At 42.6% G+C, this 16,444-nt stretch overlaps 1 protein-coding gene and 1 non-coding gene across 2 annotated transcripts in view; one reads left to right on the forward strand and one right to left on the reverse strand.

Annotated features, from left to right (window-relative positions):
• VAT1L (vesicle amine transport 1 like) overlaps positions 1-16,444 on the reverse strand; it is a 166,025-nt gene that overhangs the window by 127,577 nt on the left and 22,004 nt on the right. Inside the window, exons 2-3 of the mRNA XM_081513888.1 lie at positions 9,218-9,347; positions 4,809-5,024 (exon numbers count right to left, since the gene is read on the reverse strand). Coding sequence (XP_081370014.1) covers positions 4,809-5,024; positions 9,218-9,347 — 346 coding nt within the window. The remainder of the gene's footprint in view (positions 1-4,808; positions 5,025-9,217; positions 9,348-16,444) is intronic.
• On the forward strand, positions 5,679-5,840 carry LOC145515981 (small nucleolar RNA SNORA15). Its single transcript, XR_014061172.1, has one exon. It is a non-coding gene; the product is annotated as a small nucleolar RNA SNORA15 (small nucleolar RNA).

The following is a 16,444-nucleotide window of genomic DNA, read 5'->3' on the forward strand; positions in this document are numbered from 1 at the left end:
AATGGCTTGAAACAGCATTTTGGTTCACAAGTGTTTACTGCGTTTATGATGTAGCAGTAACAAATCAGTGGTAAAGAACATACCTGCCGATGCAGGAGACACAGGTTTGATCCCTGGGTTGGGAAGACCCCCTGGAGAAGGAAATGGCAACCCGCTCCAGTATTGTTGCCTGGGAAATCCCATGGACAGAGAAGCCTGGTGGGCTACAGTCCATGAGGTCGCAAAGAGTTGGACACGACTGAGCGACTAACAAAGATTTGATTGGGGCTTCCCAGGTGGCACTAGTGGTAAAGAATCCAACGCAAGAGATGCAAGAGACAGCGGTTCAGTCTCTGAGTCAGGAAGATCCCCTGGAGTAGGAAGTGGGCACTCCAGTATTCTTGTCAGAAAAATTCCATGGACAGAGGAGCCTGGAGGGCTAGAGTCCATGGGGCTGCAAAGAGACTGAGCAACTGACCACACACAGAGATTTGATTAGGTGTGTTATCTTCTCAGACCATCTGACTCTGCTACTGTCAGAGAAAATCAACAGCATCTTCAAAGATGTGACTGAGCAGTGGAGACTCTTGGGCAATTTCGATGAGAAAGTGACTGGCTCTGGATTGAATTATTTCCCTATATGATACTAAAGTTTCCTTCCAAATCACGTTTAGGTTGGCATTTCTCACTTCCTGTCTGTAAATTTCCCTTTACAGCCTCTGATAAAGTCAGACAGAAGTCTTGGTACCACAAGGACTGCACACTTTATATGAACTCAGTTAAGGAATCTTTATCCTAATTAGGTTGAACCTGCTTTGTCATCTGATCATCACCAAACTAGGAACCATATACCCAGGCCACAGTGTTTTTTGGCTCTTAGAAATGTCTATAGCTGGCACTAAAGCAGAAGATGAACAAATACGTGTTGAAGGAAGAATAAATGAAGGAATGAATGATTGAGTTGTTGAGTGGAAAGAGAAGCGTGTTTGATTCAGCCAGAGGAAGGTGTGAATCCTAGTTCTGCGACTTATTACTGGCTTTTCACCGCGAAAAGGGAAGCAGCCAGAGAAAGTGGCTCTATGAATTCATTTCCTATTGTTGCTACAAAAAATTACCATCAAAGTTCCGTGGCTAAAAACAAATAAAACCAATTTATTCTGCCAGAGTTTTATATTGTAATAGGATATATAATAATGCAGTCTGTATTACATTATATATAGAGGTGTTATATTGCAGTTCTGGAGATCAGAAATCCAAAATGGGTTGCCCGAGGCTAAAAGGTTTTAGCAGGGTTGTGTTCCTTCTGGAAGCTCCAGGGGAGTCCCTTTCTTTGTCTCTTTCAGCATCAAGGGGCTGCCCATATCCCTTGGCTTATGGTCTCTTCCTCCATCCTTGAGGCCAGCAGTGTCACATCTCCGAATCTCCTTCTGACTCTTTTTATCAGACCCACCTGGATAATCCAGAAGGGTCTCTCCATCTCAAGGACCTTTCCTTAATCCCATCTGCACAATCCCTTTTGCTGTATAAGGGATTAGGACGTGGATGTCTCGGGTTGGGTGGGGGAGTCTGGGGTGGAGAGAGAATCACCCTGCCTACCACAGCTGTGCTGTGTGCTAATTCCCTTCAGTCACATCCGACTCTTGGCAATCCTGTGGACCGTAGCCCACCAGGCTTCTCTGTCTGTGGGATTCTTCAGGGAAGAATACTGGAGTGGGTTGCCATTTCCTCTTCTAGGGGATCTTCCTAACCCAGGGATTGAACCCACGTCTCGCGTCTCCTGCTGCCCACAGCAGCTGGGCCAAATTTATCCAACAGTGCCCTGTACCTCTCCAGGGCATCACAGATAATGCATGAAAAGTACTCCCCAGGGAGCACCCCCATCATAAGAGCAGTGGCTGGTTGTCTTCTTGGGAGGAATCTAGGTTTTCCCTGGGAGCAGCTTGCTGGTCTTTCCACCACAGGATGGTGACATGGTCTGGGCTCCCATCAGAACTTGTTGGTTTTTTGTGAGACAGTGTCAACTCCACCCCATCTCGCTTGTGTTCACATACGTGGATATGCGCTTGGCAAAAAGACTTTCCTTTCATGGTAACTTTGAACTCCATGCTGCACGCGTATGTGTGCATGCTAAGTCACTTCAGTTGTGTCTGACTCTGCGACCCCATGGACTGTAGCCCACCAAGCTCCTCTGTCCATGGGATTCTTCAGGCAAGAATACTGGAGTGAGTTGCCATGTCCTCCTCCAGGGTATCTTCCCGACCCAGGGATTGAACCCATGTCTCTTATGTCTCCTGCATGGGCAGGCAAGTTCTTTATCACTAGTGCCACCTGGGAAGCTCCCATGCCACATACAACCCATCAAATCTTGATTGGTAAAAATGCTATTTAGAGACCCATGCACCTGAGAGCTGGGAAGTCCAACCCCACCCTTCAAATGTCTGAAGGTTTAGCCAGACCACATCCTTTTGGCCCCAGGGTATGACTTTCACTAAATTTTGCTTAACTTTAGTGCTATTAGACTATGTAACAAGCACATCAGAAGAAATAGCATCACAGAAGTTGCATTTATCGTAACTGTTTTGTGACTGGATGTTCATTACATGTCAGCATACATTTCTTATGAGAAAAGACAGATAATTATCCTTGGTCATAAAATCCAGCACTGGGACTTCCCTGGTGGCTCAGTGGTTAAGACTCTGGGTTTTCACTGCAGGGGGCATGGGTTTGATACCTGGTGGAGGAACTGAGATCCCACAACCTGGCCCAAAACAAAGTAACTAACAAACAACACCCCAGTACTGGTTATGGTTCCCCTAGTGACTTGTTTATTTCTATCAAATGAACACTAGCGCACGTGGCTGATCATTTTTCTTCCTTTGCACAACCCACTGTTAGGAAGCCAAGAACCTTCAGCAAAGCTACAAGACATCAAAGCCTGCATTATATGCACCAATTAGTTACCTACCCTCACTGTCCCTTTTCCCCAACTCCTTCCTCTGTTTCACATTTTAGTTCTTACTGTCCTTTAGTTTTGTTCAGAGTTTAGTCCTTTAGTGTTTGTGAGCACAGAATAAGGCACAATAAGAACTTCTGTTATTTCCCAAGATATTTTTTTCTCTTTTGTGAGACCCAGGTCCCTGATACATTTCTCTCGGTTCCAAGAACAAACTCAAATGAAAAAAAAAAAATCAAAACATAAAACCAAACAATGTCAGTGCCAATGTTTCAACACAGACTCTCAGCAGAACTGAATCCAGCTCCACTGTAAAGCCTGGCACTGAGGTCGATAAAAGGAAAACAGGTCTCTCACACTTTACATGCTGAGCACACCAAGCTCATAAATGCCAGCATTCTAAATGGCTTGCTTGCTGTTAATAGATTCACTGGCACTGAAATCCATTTCTTTTCTGGGGGATATTTAACTTTTATTGTATCTTTATTCATGGTCAAAAGACATTGGCAAATTTGCTAAAGTGATTGAAGATACTCTTCTTTTTTTTTTTTTAAATAAATTTATTTATTTTAGTTGGGGGCTAATTACTTTACAATATTGTAGTAGTTTTTGCCATACATTGACATGAATCAGCCATGGGTTTACATGTGTTCCCCTTCCTGGACCCCCCTCCCATCTCCCTCCCCATCCCATCCCTCTGGGTCAGGCATTCCTGAAGTTTTGCCTTCATATCTTTGTAAGTGAGCTTGTCTTCTTGGAAAGGAAAACCAGAAATGAGTTTTACAGTATATAAAGTTTTGGTAGTTGTAGAAAGCCAGGATTTAAAAAAAAAAAAAAAAAAAACAACCTTAGTAGAACCTCCAGTGAAAAAATCCTTAAGATAGACGCAACCTAAGAATTCATCTCTGAGTTCATAAAACGACAGAATCCTCAACACCAAGAACCTCTCACATCCTACTGGATAGCGTATCCAGACCCTCTCTTTTTAATCTCTATCCCCATGGAGCTCAAGACATAGTATGTATTCAGTTCACAGTCGCTGAATTAATGAGTAACATCTCTCACTCTCTGTCTGTGGAATTTCCCAGTCAAGACATGACTTAGTGACTGAGCACAAGTACCTCTCATTCTCAAAGGTTAGAGTCCTCCTCCCACCCCAGTACACCACAGGGTAACACAGTGCTTGCCATGGGGCAGGCGGCAGTACGTATGATGTGACTGGTACTGGGATCCATCCAAGCCATGAAAGAAATCTCTGCCATTCCTGAGCTCCAGAGCAGCAATTTTAATTTCCTTTATTTCCTTCTTTGTCAAGACACACCTTACAGATGACATTCCTACAAGCAACCACTCTCATGGATAGACTTAGGTTAAACTGTCATTCCCACTGTGCTGGTACAATCTCTGTCTACCTCCCTGCCACTCAAGAAAATATATCAGAACACAAATGAACAAGAACGCCATTACTCTGGGAAGTATCACGAATTCGTGGCAACTTATTGAAGAGTAAATCATCCGCCATTTTGGTGTTTCAGATAATATTAGTTGTACATGACCTATGGAGCATCTCACAGTGATTGACGTGAAAGTTCACTGGAATGCCAAGGATGAGAGTGAGTGCTTCTCTACAGAATCCACCACTGGCACACACCATCCAGGAGATCTTTCCAAACTCCAGAGAAACCATCTCTGAGGCTCACATTAACCCCAACACAATTCATCTATATGAACTCTGCCACGCACATGAGATTCATGAGAACCACAGTGATCATCTCTACGAATGGACACAGCTCACGTAAGAAACATTATCAACTGCGTGTCAGTCCACTTTCTCCACCCTGACCTCGGGGAGGAGGACGCACAGCAGCCCACTCACCACACCGCCGCCAGCCGAGTGTATGAGCACAGACATCCCTTCTCGGAGGTTGGCGACTTCGAAGAGCATCATGTAGGCGGTGACGAAGTTCATGGGGAAGGCAGCGGCCTCAGAGAAGCTCATGTCCTCGGGGATCTTGTAGACAAATTCCACAGGTGTGCACACCACCTCTGCCCAGGCGCTGTAATTGACAAATGCCATGACACGGTCCCCGATCTGGCGAGAGGGAAGCATGGGGTTAGCGGAGGTTTCTTAATCTTTTTTTGAGAGACTTCTCAAATATACTTAACAATCTAGTGAAAACTATAGAGTCCTTCCCAGGAGAAAAGAAAAGAAACCTCAAACCCTCAAATATGCACACCTTCGCCTCACCTGCCTTTCGAAGCATTTGTGGATGCTGTGAAACCAATCTCTGCAAGCTTCCCAGAGGCCATGGAAGCCAGGGTCTCCAGCCCTCTTCCGGAGCATAAACATACGATGTGCACCACATCGCACACCTTGGAATGTTAGTGTCAGAAGGTCACATTACTGATCCGACCTCTATCTAATCTCCCTGTTTCGGGACGTGGAGGGTCAAAGGGGCAGGGCTGGGAGTCAGTCTGCTCTCTTTGGTTCTCTCCCACCGCATATGGATTCCCTGCCAGGCTAGTTCACCGAGCACCAGATTACCGACGGCATTAGATGTGAAACGTGGTGTGTCAGAAAAGTCATGTAAATCTGAGTGCAGGGAATTGAAGAAAAGCAACCAGGCTCAGAGAGAAATAGGAGAATGCCAGCGGGTGTGAGGAGTGACAACCAACCTTTATTGCACACGTATTATACGGCAGACCTCCTAAGGCTGGCACGTGCTTTACCTCCTGATCAGATGGGGCAGGGCTGAAGACTGTGGTTTTTTTTAATCAGTGGTTTACATAGCCAGACACCAGGCAGAAAAAGAAAGAGTGGTCTTCCCTTTAAAGTGGTTATAATCGTGTGCTAAGTTTTTGGGGTTTTTTTCCCCATAGCATATCATTGTTCCAGGGAAATACAAAGTAAACCATCACGAACACCTTAACAGGAGTTGCCAAGTGCCAGTTCAATGGAACATTCTGCTGCCTGATGTTAGGCTTGCACTGAGACTCTTCAATGCAATATTCAGAATGTTACAGTCATAGTGATTTCTCAGTAAACTAATGGCTTTCATATATCTGTGTTTTAGTTTACTTTTTTTTTTTTAGTAACTGATTCTATTGTTTTCTTCTAGTTTAACCTTTCTCCTTTACCTCTGTTCAACAAACAACAACAAAAGCCTCCTGTGAGACTGGTTTTTATTAGAGATGGATGATGAGAGGTTTTTATAGACACTTAAACTGAAGCAAAAAGAAGGTCACATCACTGATTTGACCCAAAAGTCATGCAGCCAGAGAGTAGCTGGACCTGGATGTGAACATAGCGAGGCTGACTCCAGATACAAATAGTTAATTCATTACCCCTAAGTGCTACAAAGAAGGCCCAGAGTTATATAAGGGTGTGCAGCAGGGGAAACCTACCAAGTCTGGGAATATTAGTATAAGGACTTTAAGTCTCAGTTTCCTTGGCTCTTACATGGGTTTAATATTAGGAACGGGTCCTTATGAGATTAAGTAACATAATAGGCAAGCAACCTATGTGGCATGGTGCATGTAAACTGAGGAAAGAGCAATCAATGCTAACTCTTAAAAAGACTGGTTCCTGATCTCCCATGGAATTCACGGTTTAATGATCAAAAGCTAAATATCGACCCACTGAGTTTCATGAGGCAGAGGGAGAGCGGTCTAATGAGGACACTGATGGGTAGGAAAGGCTGTCTCATGGGCAGTGAGTGTCCCAGTCCTTGGAAGCACTGAGAATCAAATGATGATGTCAGGAGTATCATGGCAGATACGAGGGCTTGGACCAGAGGACCGCTCAGGTCTAAGACTGTCATCCTCCTTTTACAGAGTCATGCAAACCTAAAGCTCTATCATAACACTACAGAGTAGCTGATGACCCGTAGTGTAAACAGAGGGTGGGAAAAGAGCCATCTCAACCACCTTGACGGTGATGGTCGTGCCATCCCAGCAGAGTTGTCTGCTTCAGGCCTCTCATTTCATTATCAAAATGGCAAAAAGGGGGTCAGCCATCAGATAAACCCCAATCTCAGAGTCCAGAGGTGGGAAACTTTTTAAAAAATATCTAATTCACCTCATTATTTGATTCTGTTAGGGAAAAGAAATTAGTTTTTGGCAACGAAGCCCAAATGATTCCTTTTCTGCATGCTCCCGGCAATAATTTTTCAAGGCTTCCTTATAATCGATCAAGCCAAGAGAGCTAGCTGTTCAGTGTGTTGCTGTGTGGAATTCTATCTCCAACATGATTGAAAATCTTAAGTCAGACTTATAGAGGGCATATTAGTATTGGTTTTTCTCCCCAGTCACGCCCTGACTGGAAACCTGTAGGTGGCTTCTTTTATTTGTTTGTGCAGCTGAAAGTACTGGAGGATGGGTGGAGGAGATGATGGATCAATCTGACAATAAGCAAGCCAGGGCTAACTAGAAAAAGAAAGATCATACATAAGGGAAAATATATATAATCAAGCACAGTGATTCCTCCCTATAAGCCAAGGTCAACCCATCCCTAAAATGATGGGTTGTTTATCCAGTGCTCAGGATTGATAGAGCAAATGGTATGATCTTTTCCTTTGGGACCATGTGGAGGAACGAAGAACAGATTGTATTTCTTATACGCAGCATTTTCAGGGAGAAATGGTGCTGCCTCTGGTTATACTGCCTACCTGGGGACAGAAAATGTAAAGTCATAGAGAAGAAAAGAAAAAGCACATCTACTTCTCTCTGAACGTTTTTCTGCCGTGTTATCTGGAAACCACTGACAAAAAGACAGATGAGCTGGTTGAGGTGTCCAGACATTCATCATAATGAATTTGGAGCATATTGATATTTTCAAAGTCTATTGAGGCTCCGAGGCACTGAGACCAACCAGCAGGCTCAAAATCAATTCCAACGGGATTTTGGCATTGCCTTTTACAGGATTTTTCTTTCTGTATTAACCATCCAATGCAACATTTGCAGGTGGGGAGGAGGGGTAAAGATCGTGGGACTGTAGGAAGAGTCAAAATTCTCTAATGGTTTGAATTCAGGTTCACCTTCTACTTGCTATCATTCTGACCTCATGGAAAATTACCAAACCCTTCTGAACTTCATCTTTAAGGGGATAATAATCTTCACCTTGCTGGGTTGTGATGGGGCAGAAAAGCAGTAACTTGCCCATGTTTCTGGTTATGGTGGATTCTCAAGTGTGAGGTCTCTTCGTCTCTCCATGGGAAAGCACTAAAGTTGAGTGAGAGCTCTTATGCCTGATTTCCAATGGTTTATCTTGCTCTCAACTACCACCATTTTGTGTAGTTGATTTGTCCATAGGTTTTCAGTTTTTATAGACCAGATCCTATCTGATTTGCACAGTAATGGTAAAAAGGATCTTTTCAGTGATTAAAAATTTTGTTATTGGGAGTTCTGTACATGTACAAAAACGGAATTATATAATAACCCTATGTAGACTTGTCTTACTCCCCAAGCCACCAACCCATAGCCAATTCTGTCTCATTGTCGGATACCTCTACCCTTTGTCTTTAAATTTTTCATCCAAAAATGCCCTTTCTCAATGTCTGAAATAATGACTTATAAGTCATCACTTAAATGCATTGGTTAAATATATATTTAAAGGCAGAAAATTATAAAACACAGAGGCTATTTCTCATCAACCTTTGCCTTTTGTAATTAACTTCTGAGCCTGATGTGATGGCAAAATGGGAGCCATGGGTAGAGAGAGGAGGGGTGCACACTTGGTTAATCCACGGCCAAATCCATAGTTGTATTCATTTTAATCTTTTTAAAAAAATATTTTTCTTTTTTAAAATCTTTTTAATAACTAAAAAGTGAATAAAGGGGATGCTTAGGTTTCCCCTGGCCACTTCACCAGACTGTTGCCAGGAGCTGTAACAAGATGGCCCCTGAGAAGGGCATGAGACATTTGGAAAGTCCTATGCCTTATAAGCATGTGTGTGAAATAGATAGCTGATGGGAAGTTGCTGATAGCACAGGGAGCTCCAGGCCAAGCTCTGTGAAAACCTAGAGGGGTGGGGTAGGGTGGGGTGGGGGGAGGCTCAAGAGGGAGGGGACGTATGTATACCTATGGCTGATCTTTGTATGGCAGAAATCAACACACTACTATAAGGCAATCATCCTTCAATTAAAATAAATTTTAAAAAGCAAATAACAAGAAGACATATTATAGATGATTTCAAATGCATTTTGCATAATATTTTGTATAATCTTGTATTATTTCAATAGATTCCAGATAAATATCACCCTTTCAGTCAGAAGTCAAAACATTACCTCAAATCCTTTAACGCTGTCCCCTAGGGCTTCAACAATCCCAGAACACTCAAATCCTGGCACCAGGGGGGTCTTGGGAGGGTTGTCGATATTCCCCTGGCGCACCATCAAGTCAATGAAGTTTAAACCACTGTAAACAGCAAACATGAAAAGAGAGAAATTCACAGTGAGATGGAAAGAAAACACTGGTCTGATTATTCTTTCCTTTCCAACCCCTCCCTCTCCTTCCTCCCCCAGTTCCTCTCTTCTTTCTTTTTTAACTTTCTGGCAAAATGTGTCTAATAGTAATGTTACTTAGCTAGATGTCACCAAAAAAGCAAAACAACGATCTTTCTAGACAACTTATGCTTTCTCAGCCCTTCAAATGGCATCTGCAATGTTCATGCTCCAATTCCAGAGAGAGCCTCGTTGTCCCCACTCACAGCCTCCTTACTCTTACTCTAAAAATGTATTGACCAGCCTGATCATTAGCCATTCTAGCACTTAATCAAGGGTAAAAAAAAATACTAGGAAGAGCTTATAAGAAGAAACATAGAAAGCAGCCAGACATAATGACCACCCACCAATCTATGGAAAAGAAAGAGAAAAAAGATCTAACTTAAAAGGTCTCAAAAAGACTGTCACAAGTAGCTCAGCTGGTCAACAATCCCCCTGCAATGCGGGAGGCCTGGATTCGATCCCTGGGTTGGGAAGATCCCCTGGAGAAGGGAACGGCTACCCACTCCAGTATTCTGGCCTGGAGAATCTCAGGGTCACAAGGAGTCAGACAAAATTGAGCGACTTTCACTTTCACTTTCAACCATCTCGCAGACTTGCACCAGCACGGTGCCATAAAGGCTAACCGTAATGGTGACTATGCACCATCAAGAGACCACGCTGGGTGCATCTGCAGGATGGTGACTCAAAAGAGAGAGGTTAAAGGGACAGGCCAGTGGGTGTGGGAAGACTGGAAGGTTCGTTTCAAAAACCTGAGTTGTCTGGCTGAGAGAAGTCGTTTGGTATTTTCTATAGACATATTACTTTTGAAATAAGAAAGTTATCATTAAACTACATCAAAGTATTGTCTTGGAAATCCACATACTTGATTCTAATGATGCTACCAATGTTCCAAACTATTGGGTTTTTTTTTTAAGAGCTACAATTGAGAATTGCATTTAACACCCATGAAGGAATAAAGTGAGAAAGCATGTATGTGAAATACATGAACGTGTATTTTTTTTCACACCACCTGTGGCTATAACATACTTCCTGTTTTCACAAGCTGCCATCTAAGGAAGACATGGGTTGGAGAAACCAAACTCCTCAGTCTGGCGCAAGGCCTATTAGCCTCTGACCACAGCTTCTTTCCCAAGCAGAAGACTTGAACTCTCTTAAACGCAGCTTGCCCATTTTTTCCTTGGCCTCTTTGGAGCCAAGGACACATGTACATTTACCTACCACCTCTGGTCTCTGCTTGTCAGTCTCACCATAAGGAATGGATAAGGGCAAGGAGGGTGACTTCCTTGAAAGGTGGATTTGAGAGTCACCCCTTTCTCAAGGTTTTTCTAGCCACAAATGAGGCAAGATTCACATATTCCCCCCACTGAAGTATCTCTAACGTGTGCCCTTTCTAAAGATAGCTGCATGCCTCATGCTTCTTGGCTCCCAGAATACCTGGCATGCCTCATACCCACAGCAACACAGTAGGTACTCAAGCAACATACACTGAATGAGGGAATATTCATGAATATTCAAAAACATGTGCTGCCAGGTTGAGTACTAACTCCTTTTAAAAAACAGCCAAGGGATGCTCAGAGTCATGGACACCTTTCTGAAATGTGTGTGTAGACTTCCAAAGATCCTGTTTTGACGTTTAATAGTTCTTAGGGCCACTTATTAACCAAAATGTTCCCAATAATGTGACTGAATAAAGTCTCAATTCCACGACTTCTCCCTGGGTAACCTTGGGTCAGTTACTCAACCTCTTTAAGCCTCAGTTTCCTCATCTGTGAAATGGGGTTTATGAGAGCACCCATATCACAGGGTTGTTGGGAAAACTGATGAGATTTAAGCATTGTGCCAAGTAAAAAGTATGTATTCAATAATAATAATATCTGTGTCTTCTATTAAGAAGGCTGAAGTGTGAGATACATTTTGGGAAGATTCCCATTAAATGAGAGTGAAAGATCATTTCAGAGCTGAAATGGGAAAACTTGAGCTATCTGTAAGCTTCACTTCTGTGAAATAGCCCATTTTCTGACACAATCAAATAAATAAAGCATCACTGTATAACAATAAAAGGAATTTATACGTCCCAAATCAAACACTCCATCTCGTTTCACACGTATGTCAGCTCACCGTGTTATATCCTCCTTGTGAAAACTTATGATTTCCCAAGACCCTGATGCAGAAATGGCAGAAGAGATGACTTGACAGTTCTGTAAACATGCCGGCCCCTTGGATAAGCCTTCAGCCTAAATGCTTGTTGCACTGCTCCATAGGGCAGCCTTCAATTTCCATCCAGCATGAAGTGGGTGCAGTGATTATAAATGAGGAGCCAGCTACTCGATGCCAGAGAGAAGGGCTAAGACTGACCGTATAGAGCCAGTAGCATCCTGTTTTCTCAGTGAGGCATGCAGTGAGGATCATGGAGGAAGCCAACCAGCTTCAGGATGGAGACATGAAGGAGGTGTGCCCCACGTGAAGGGGCTGGGTCAGTGTTGTTGATCTCAACAGAGAGAGGAGGTGGAGAGGTGCTTACATCAGACCTGCTTCATGGTGCCTGCCCATGCACCTCCTCCTCATATGGACTGAGCCAGCATTTACTGAGGGCTCCATTTGGGGCAGAGACTGAGATAAACATTTTCCTTTCATTATTTAAGACTCAACAACACTCCTACAAGGTATGAACTATCATACCCACTTTTCAGATGAGGAAACTTAGACTCAACAAGTTACTTGTGTAAAGTCTCATCTTTGGAAACTGTCAAAGTCAGGATCCAAATCCAAGCCAAGTCTAGAACCCGGGACCTCACAGATGACATCCTATTCCCTCTTTACAGGGACTTCATCCACTGCCTTTGATGAAGGGGGCACATCCCGGTGCCACATTTACAACTTCCTATCTCTTTGCCGGCTGACTGTACCAGTGGTTGGACCCAGTGTTGGAGGAGTGGCCATTCCTAATTTAAGCAGGAGCCCATTCAGCATAAAGTAAACAAGCTGGTCCAAGAACTGGATCTCAAAAACGATGAATTGGGAAACATGCATCAAGAGAACAACTTGGTACCAGCGAGGATGTCAAAAGATAGAACTGAGCTGGGTCACAGAGCCAACCCAACAGCTTCCACCAGGGTCAGCTATACACACCTCACTGCTGAATTATCAAGGATGGAAGAGTCCACTCTACCTGTGGTGTCACCTAGCCCCATGTGCCTCCTGCCGTCAGATATCTAAGGGGTCCTTGGATACTTCACCTGTGTGTTTATAACAGAGCTCTTCATTGGGTTATGTCTGTGCTTTCTGCCTCATGAACCCAAAATACAAATGAAAACAAATACCATAATCAGTATCCATAAATCACCCACTGGACAACCATTAATGACCTCATTTATTTTTTTTTCCAAGCAAAACCAGTAACATTGTTTAGAAATAATAAGTTCCTTGCCCAAGACCACACAGACAATAAATGGTGAAGGCATGGACTTAAACTTGGGTCTGTCAAACACGTTTTTCTTCCCACCCTCTCAGGAAAAAACACAGGGGCATATTAAGCCATACGTTGTCATTATAATAGTTTCCAATTTTCTCTAAGATTTGATTTTCACCTGGAAATTCTGAGCGGATGGCTATGACTATGCCTGATGATTCAGGCCCACACCAGGGGTAACTGTCAGGTGTCTTTCTTGCTGACTTTTTATGTGGCTCTCTTAAACATCTGAGAGCGCTGCAGAAAGAAACAGTGCTGCAAAGTGTTTGCTGCAAAAATGTAATCCTGTATTTCTCCAAGACTGATATAGTTATAAAAATAAGGCTTTTTTCCCCTCCCATACTAAATTATTAGTCAAATAAGAGGCTTAAAGTGTTACTACTGAGATTTACAGTATTTCAGACATATAGCAAAGTGATTCAGTTTTTTCTATATGTATATATACATATATCTCATATATATACATATATATATACTTTTTCAGATTCTTTCCCATTATAGATTATTAATAGATATTAAACATAGTTCCTTTGCTACAGTAGGTCCTTTTTTTAAATCTGTCTTATAGACAGTAGTGTATATCGCTAATCCTAAATTCCTGAATTTATCCCTCCACCGACCTCTCCCCTCTGGTAGAGGGGGAGTGTTTGTTTCCTTTGTGAGTCTATTTTTGTCTTTTAAATAAGCTCAACTGTATCATTTTTTTAGATTCCACATATAAATGATATTGTATGATATTTGTCTTTCTCTGTCTTGCTTATGTCACTTAGTATGATAATCTGTGAGCTCATCCATGTTGTTGCAAATGGCATCATTTCATTCTTTTTTATGGCTGAGTGATCTTCCATCATATGTATGTATGTATCAGGCGTGTGTGCATGCTCAGTCACTTCAGTCCTGTCTGACTCTTTGTGACCCTATGGACTGTCTCTCTCCATGGGATTCTCCAGGCAAGAATACTGGAGTGGGTTGCCATGCCCTACTCCAGGGGATCTTTCCGACCCAGGGATTGAACCCATGTCTCTCATGTCTCCCGCACTGGCAGGCGGGTTCTTTACCACTAGCACCACCTGGGAAGCCCACGTGTGTACCACATCTTTATCCATTCATACATCGATGGACATTTAGGTTGTTCCCATGTCTTGACTAGTGTAAATAGCACTACAGTGAACATAGGGGTGCATATCTTCTCAAATTATAGTTCTATGCCCAGGAGTGGGATTGTAGGATCAAATGGCAACTCTATTTTTAGATTTTTAAGGAACCCCCTTAATGTTCTCCATAGTGGCTGCACCAATTTACATTCCCACCAACAATGTAGGAGGGCTCCCTTTTCTGTATACCCTCTTCAGCATTTATTATTTGTAGATTTTTCAGTGATGCCATTCTGATACCTCATTGTGGGCTTGAGTTACATTTTGTTACTAATTAGCAATGTTAGGCATCTTTTCATGTGCCTGTTGCTCATTTGTATGTCTTCTCTGGAGAAATGTCTGTTTAGGTCTTCTGCCCACTTTTTGATTGGATTACTTGGTTTTTTGATATTGGATTGTATGAGTTGTTTGTATAATTTGGAAATCTGTCACTTGTCACTCGCATCATTTGCAAATATTTTTTCCAAGCCTGTAGGTTGTCTTTTCATTTGTTTATGGTTTCCTTTGCCGTACAGAAGCTTCTGAGTTATTTCTTAAAGGACACCAGTAAGTGGATGACTGGAAAATCAGCCCAGCTATAGTTTATTAATTTTCCAGTTTGAGAGAAAATTGGCCCAAAGAGGGATTTAGCAAAGAAGAGGCAAGTAGATATGGAGAAAGTCCCCTTTTATTTTCCAGGTGAAGGTAAGGTGAAGGTTGCTCATGGGAAAGGGTTTTGGATTTCCTGCCGTATTGTTCTTCCCAGAGGTCATCAGTATCTTCGGCACTGACCCAGGAATCCAAACACACAGATCATTAGACAAAGAACAGTGTGATGGAAATCTTGAAAATCTTCCAGAAGCCTACTTCTCTACTAATGCAGCTCAGTAGAGCCCAATCATATATTTTGATCTCACACTCAGTAGGAATCCCTAATCTTGTCCCATCTTTGGTTCAATTGAGAGATACATGGGCACAGAAACCACCTTCAGAAACCCCCTGTTTTACTTTCTGAAGGATATTGTTGAACATATCATTTGTTACAATATACATTCTCTTCTTTATGAAGACTGGGCATTTTCCCTCAAATTTCAACACAAAGGTTTAGTTTATATAAGTCTCACAGGCCCAGTACAGTGTAGAAACTGATTATACTTCTTTCTTTGCATTGGCTACTAGGAAGCTCTGAGCCAAACTTGTAGCACCTCTCCCCAAAAACAGCAGAGCTTTCTGGCATTCATTCTGTATGTCATTCTAACACTCACCATCATCTTAACTTCCTGAATGCTGTAGGGTTTCCATTTTAAAAAATCTTAGGTTCTATTAGCTTGGATCTCAAACTTGATTGTACACCAGAATCCTGAGGAGTACTTGTTAAAACACAGATGGCTGGGTCCCACTCCTGCACTGTTGACTAAGCTGGACTAGGGGGAGGGTCAAGAACCTGCATTTCTAACAAGCTTCCAGGTGCTGCTGCTTCTGCTGCTGCTCTGGGAAGCACTTAGAGAACTGCTGCTGTATCATTTCTTTTAAAGCTACCTCAAGAGGTCTTTGGGATGAGACAAGGTAAAAATTAATAGACAATGATTAAGTAGATAAGAAAATGAAAAGCTCTCTCATAGTCCTCTAAGGCAGCTGAATTTTTTGATCCTAGTCCAAAGAATTATGTTACTCTTGTTAAATGTGGTCTTATTAGATTAGGTTCATTATTCTGATTTGTCTGGCTCTTTCCTGGATCCTAATTCTTTTATCCAAAAAAATTGGCTCTTCTTCTTGGATATGTAGACTCTGAGAATGCCATTATCAAGCCATTGACTTTTCTCTCCAAATTGCTGATAAAAATTTTGGATTGGCTGTCACATTCCTGGTTACTAAGGGTATTTGTGAAGATCACAACGAGATGTCATGGAGAAAATTCAAGATATAGAACCAGCTGACTTGTTTTAAGTTTCATCAATTCATAAACTCTATGATTCTCTGAAATGTCTCCAAGATACTGGCTTGGCCAAAAAGTTCCTCCAGGTTTTTCCAGAGTGAACTTCTTGGCCAACCCAATACTTTGAATTCACGTTTAACAAGATCTGTGTAAGACAGCCTCACTCATTGTGAGACTCCCCCCACAGCAGGAGTTGCTGACCACGTGGGAGCAGTCTGAGTGAGTGTCAGGTACAGTAATTTCTGGATGCATGTCATGACCACCATAGCTCCCCCCTCCTGCACTATATATCTATATATATCCTTCCCCCAACCAGCCCACAAATCCCTAGCTAGCACACTCTGGTGCTAGCTCTGAGAGTGCTTCACCCAGGCACACATTCTCACGTGCGATCAGCACTGAGAAAAATTGCTCTAAGTAGCCTCAAATCAGCTGTTCCCACAAAGAAGACTTTTCAAGAAGAGATGGGT

Source organism: Giraffa tippelskirchi, chromosome 7, assembly GCF_054371585.1.
Source record: "Giraffa tippelskirchi isolate mGirTip1 chromosome 7, T2T-mGirTip1v1.2.pri, whole genome shotgun sequence".
Lineage (NCBI taxonomy): Eukaryota > Metazoa > Chordata > Mammalia > Artiodactyla > Giraffidae > Giraffa > Giraffa tippelskirchi.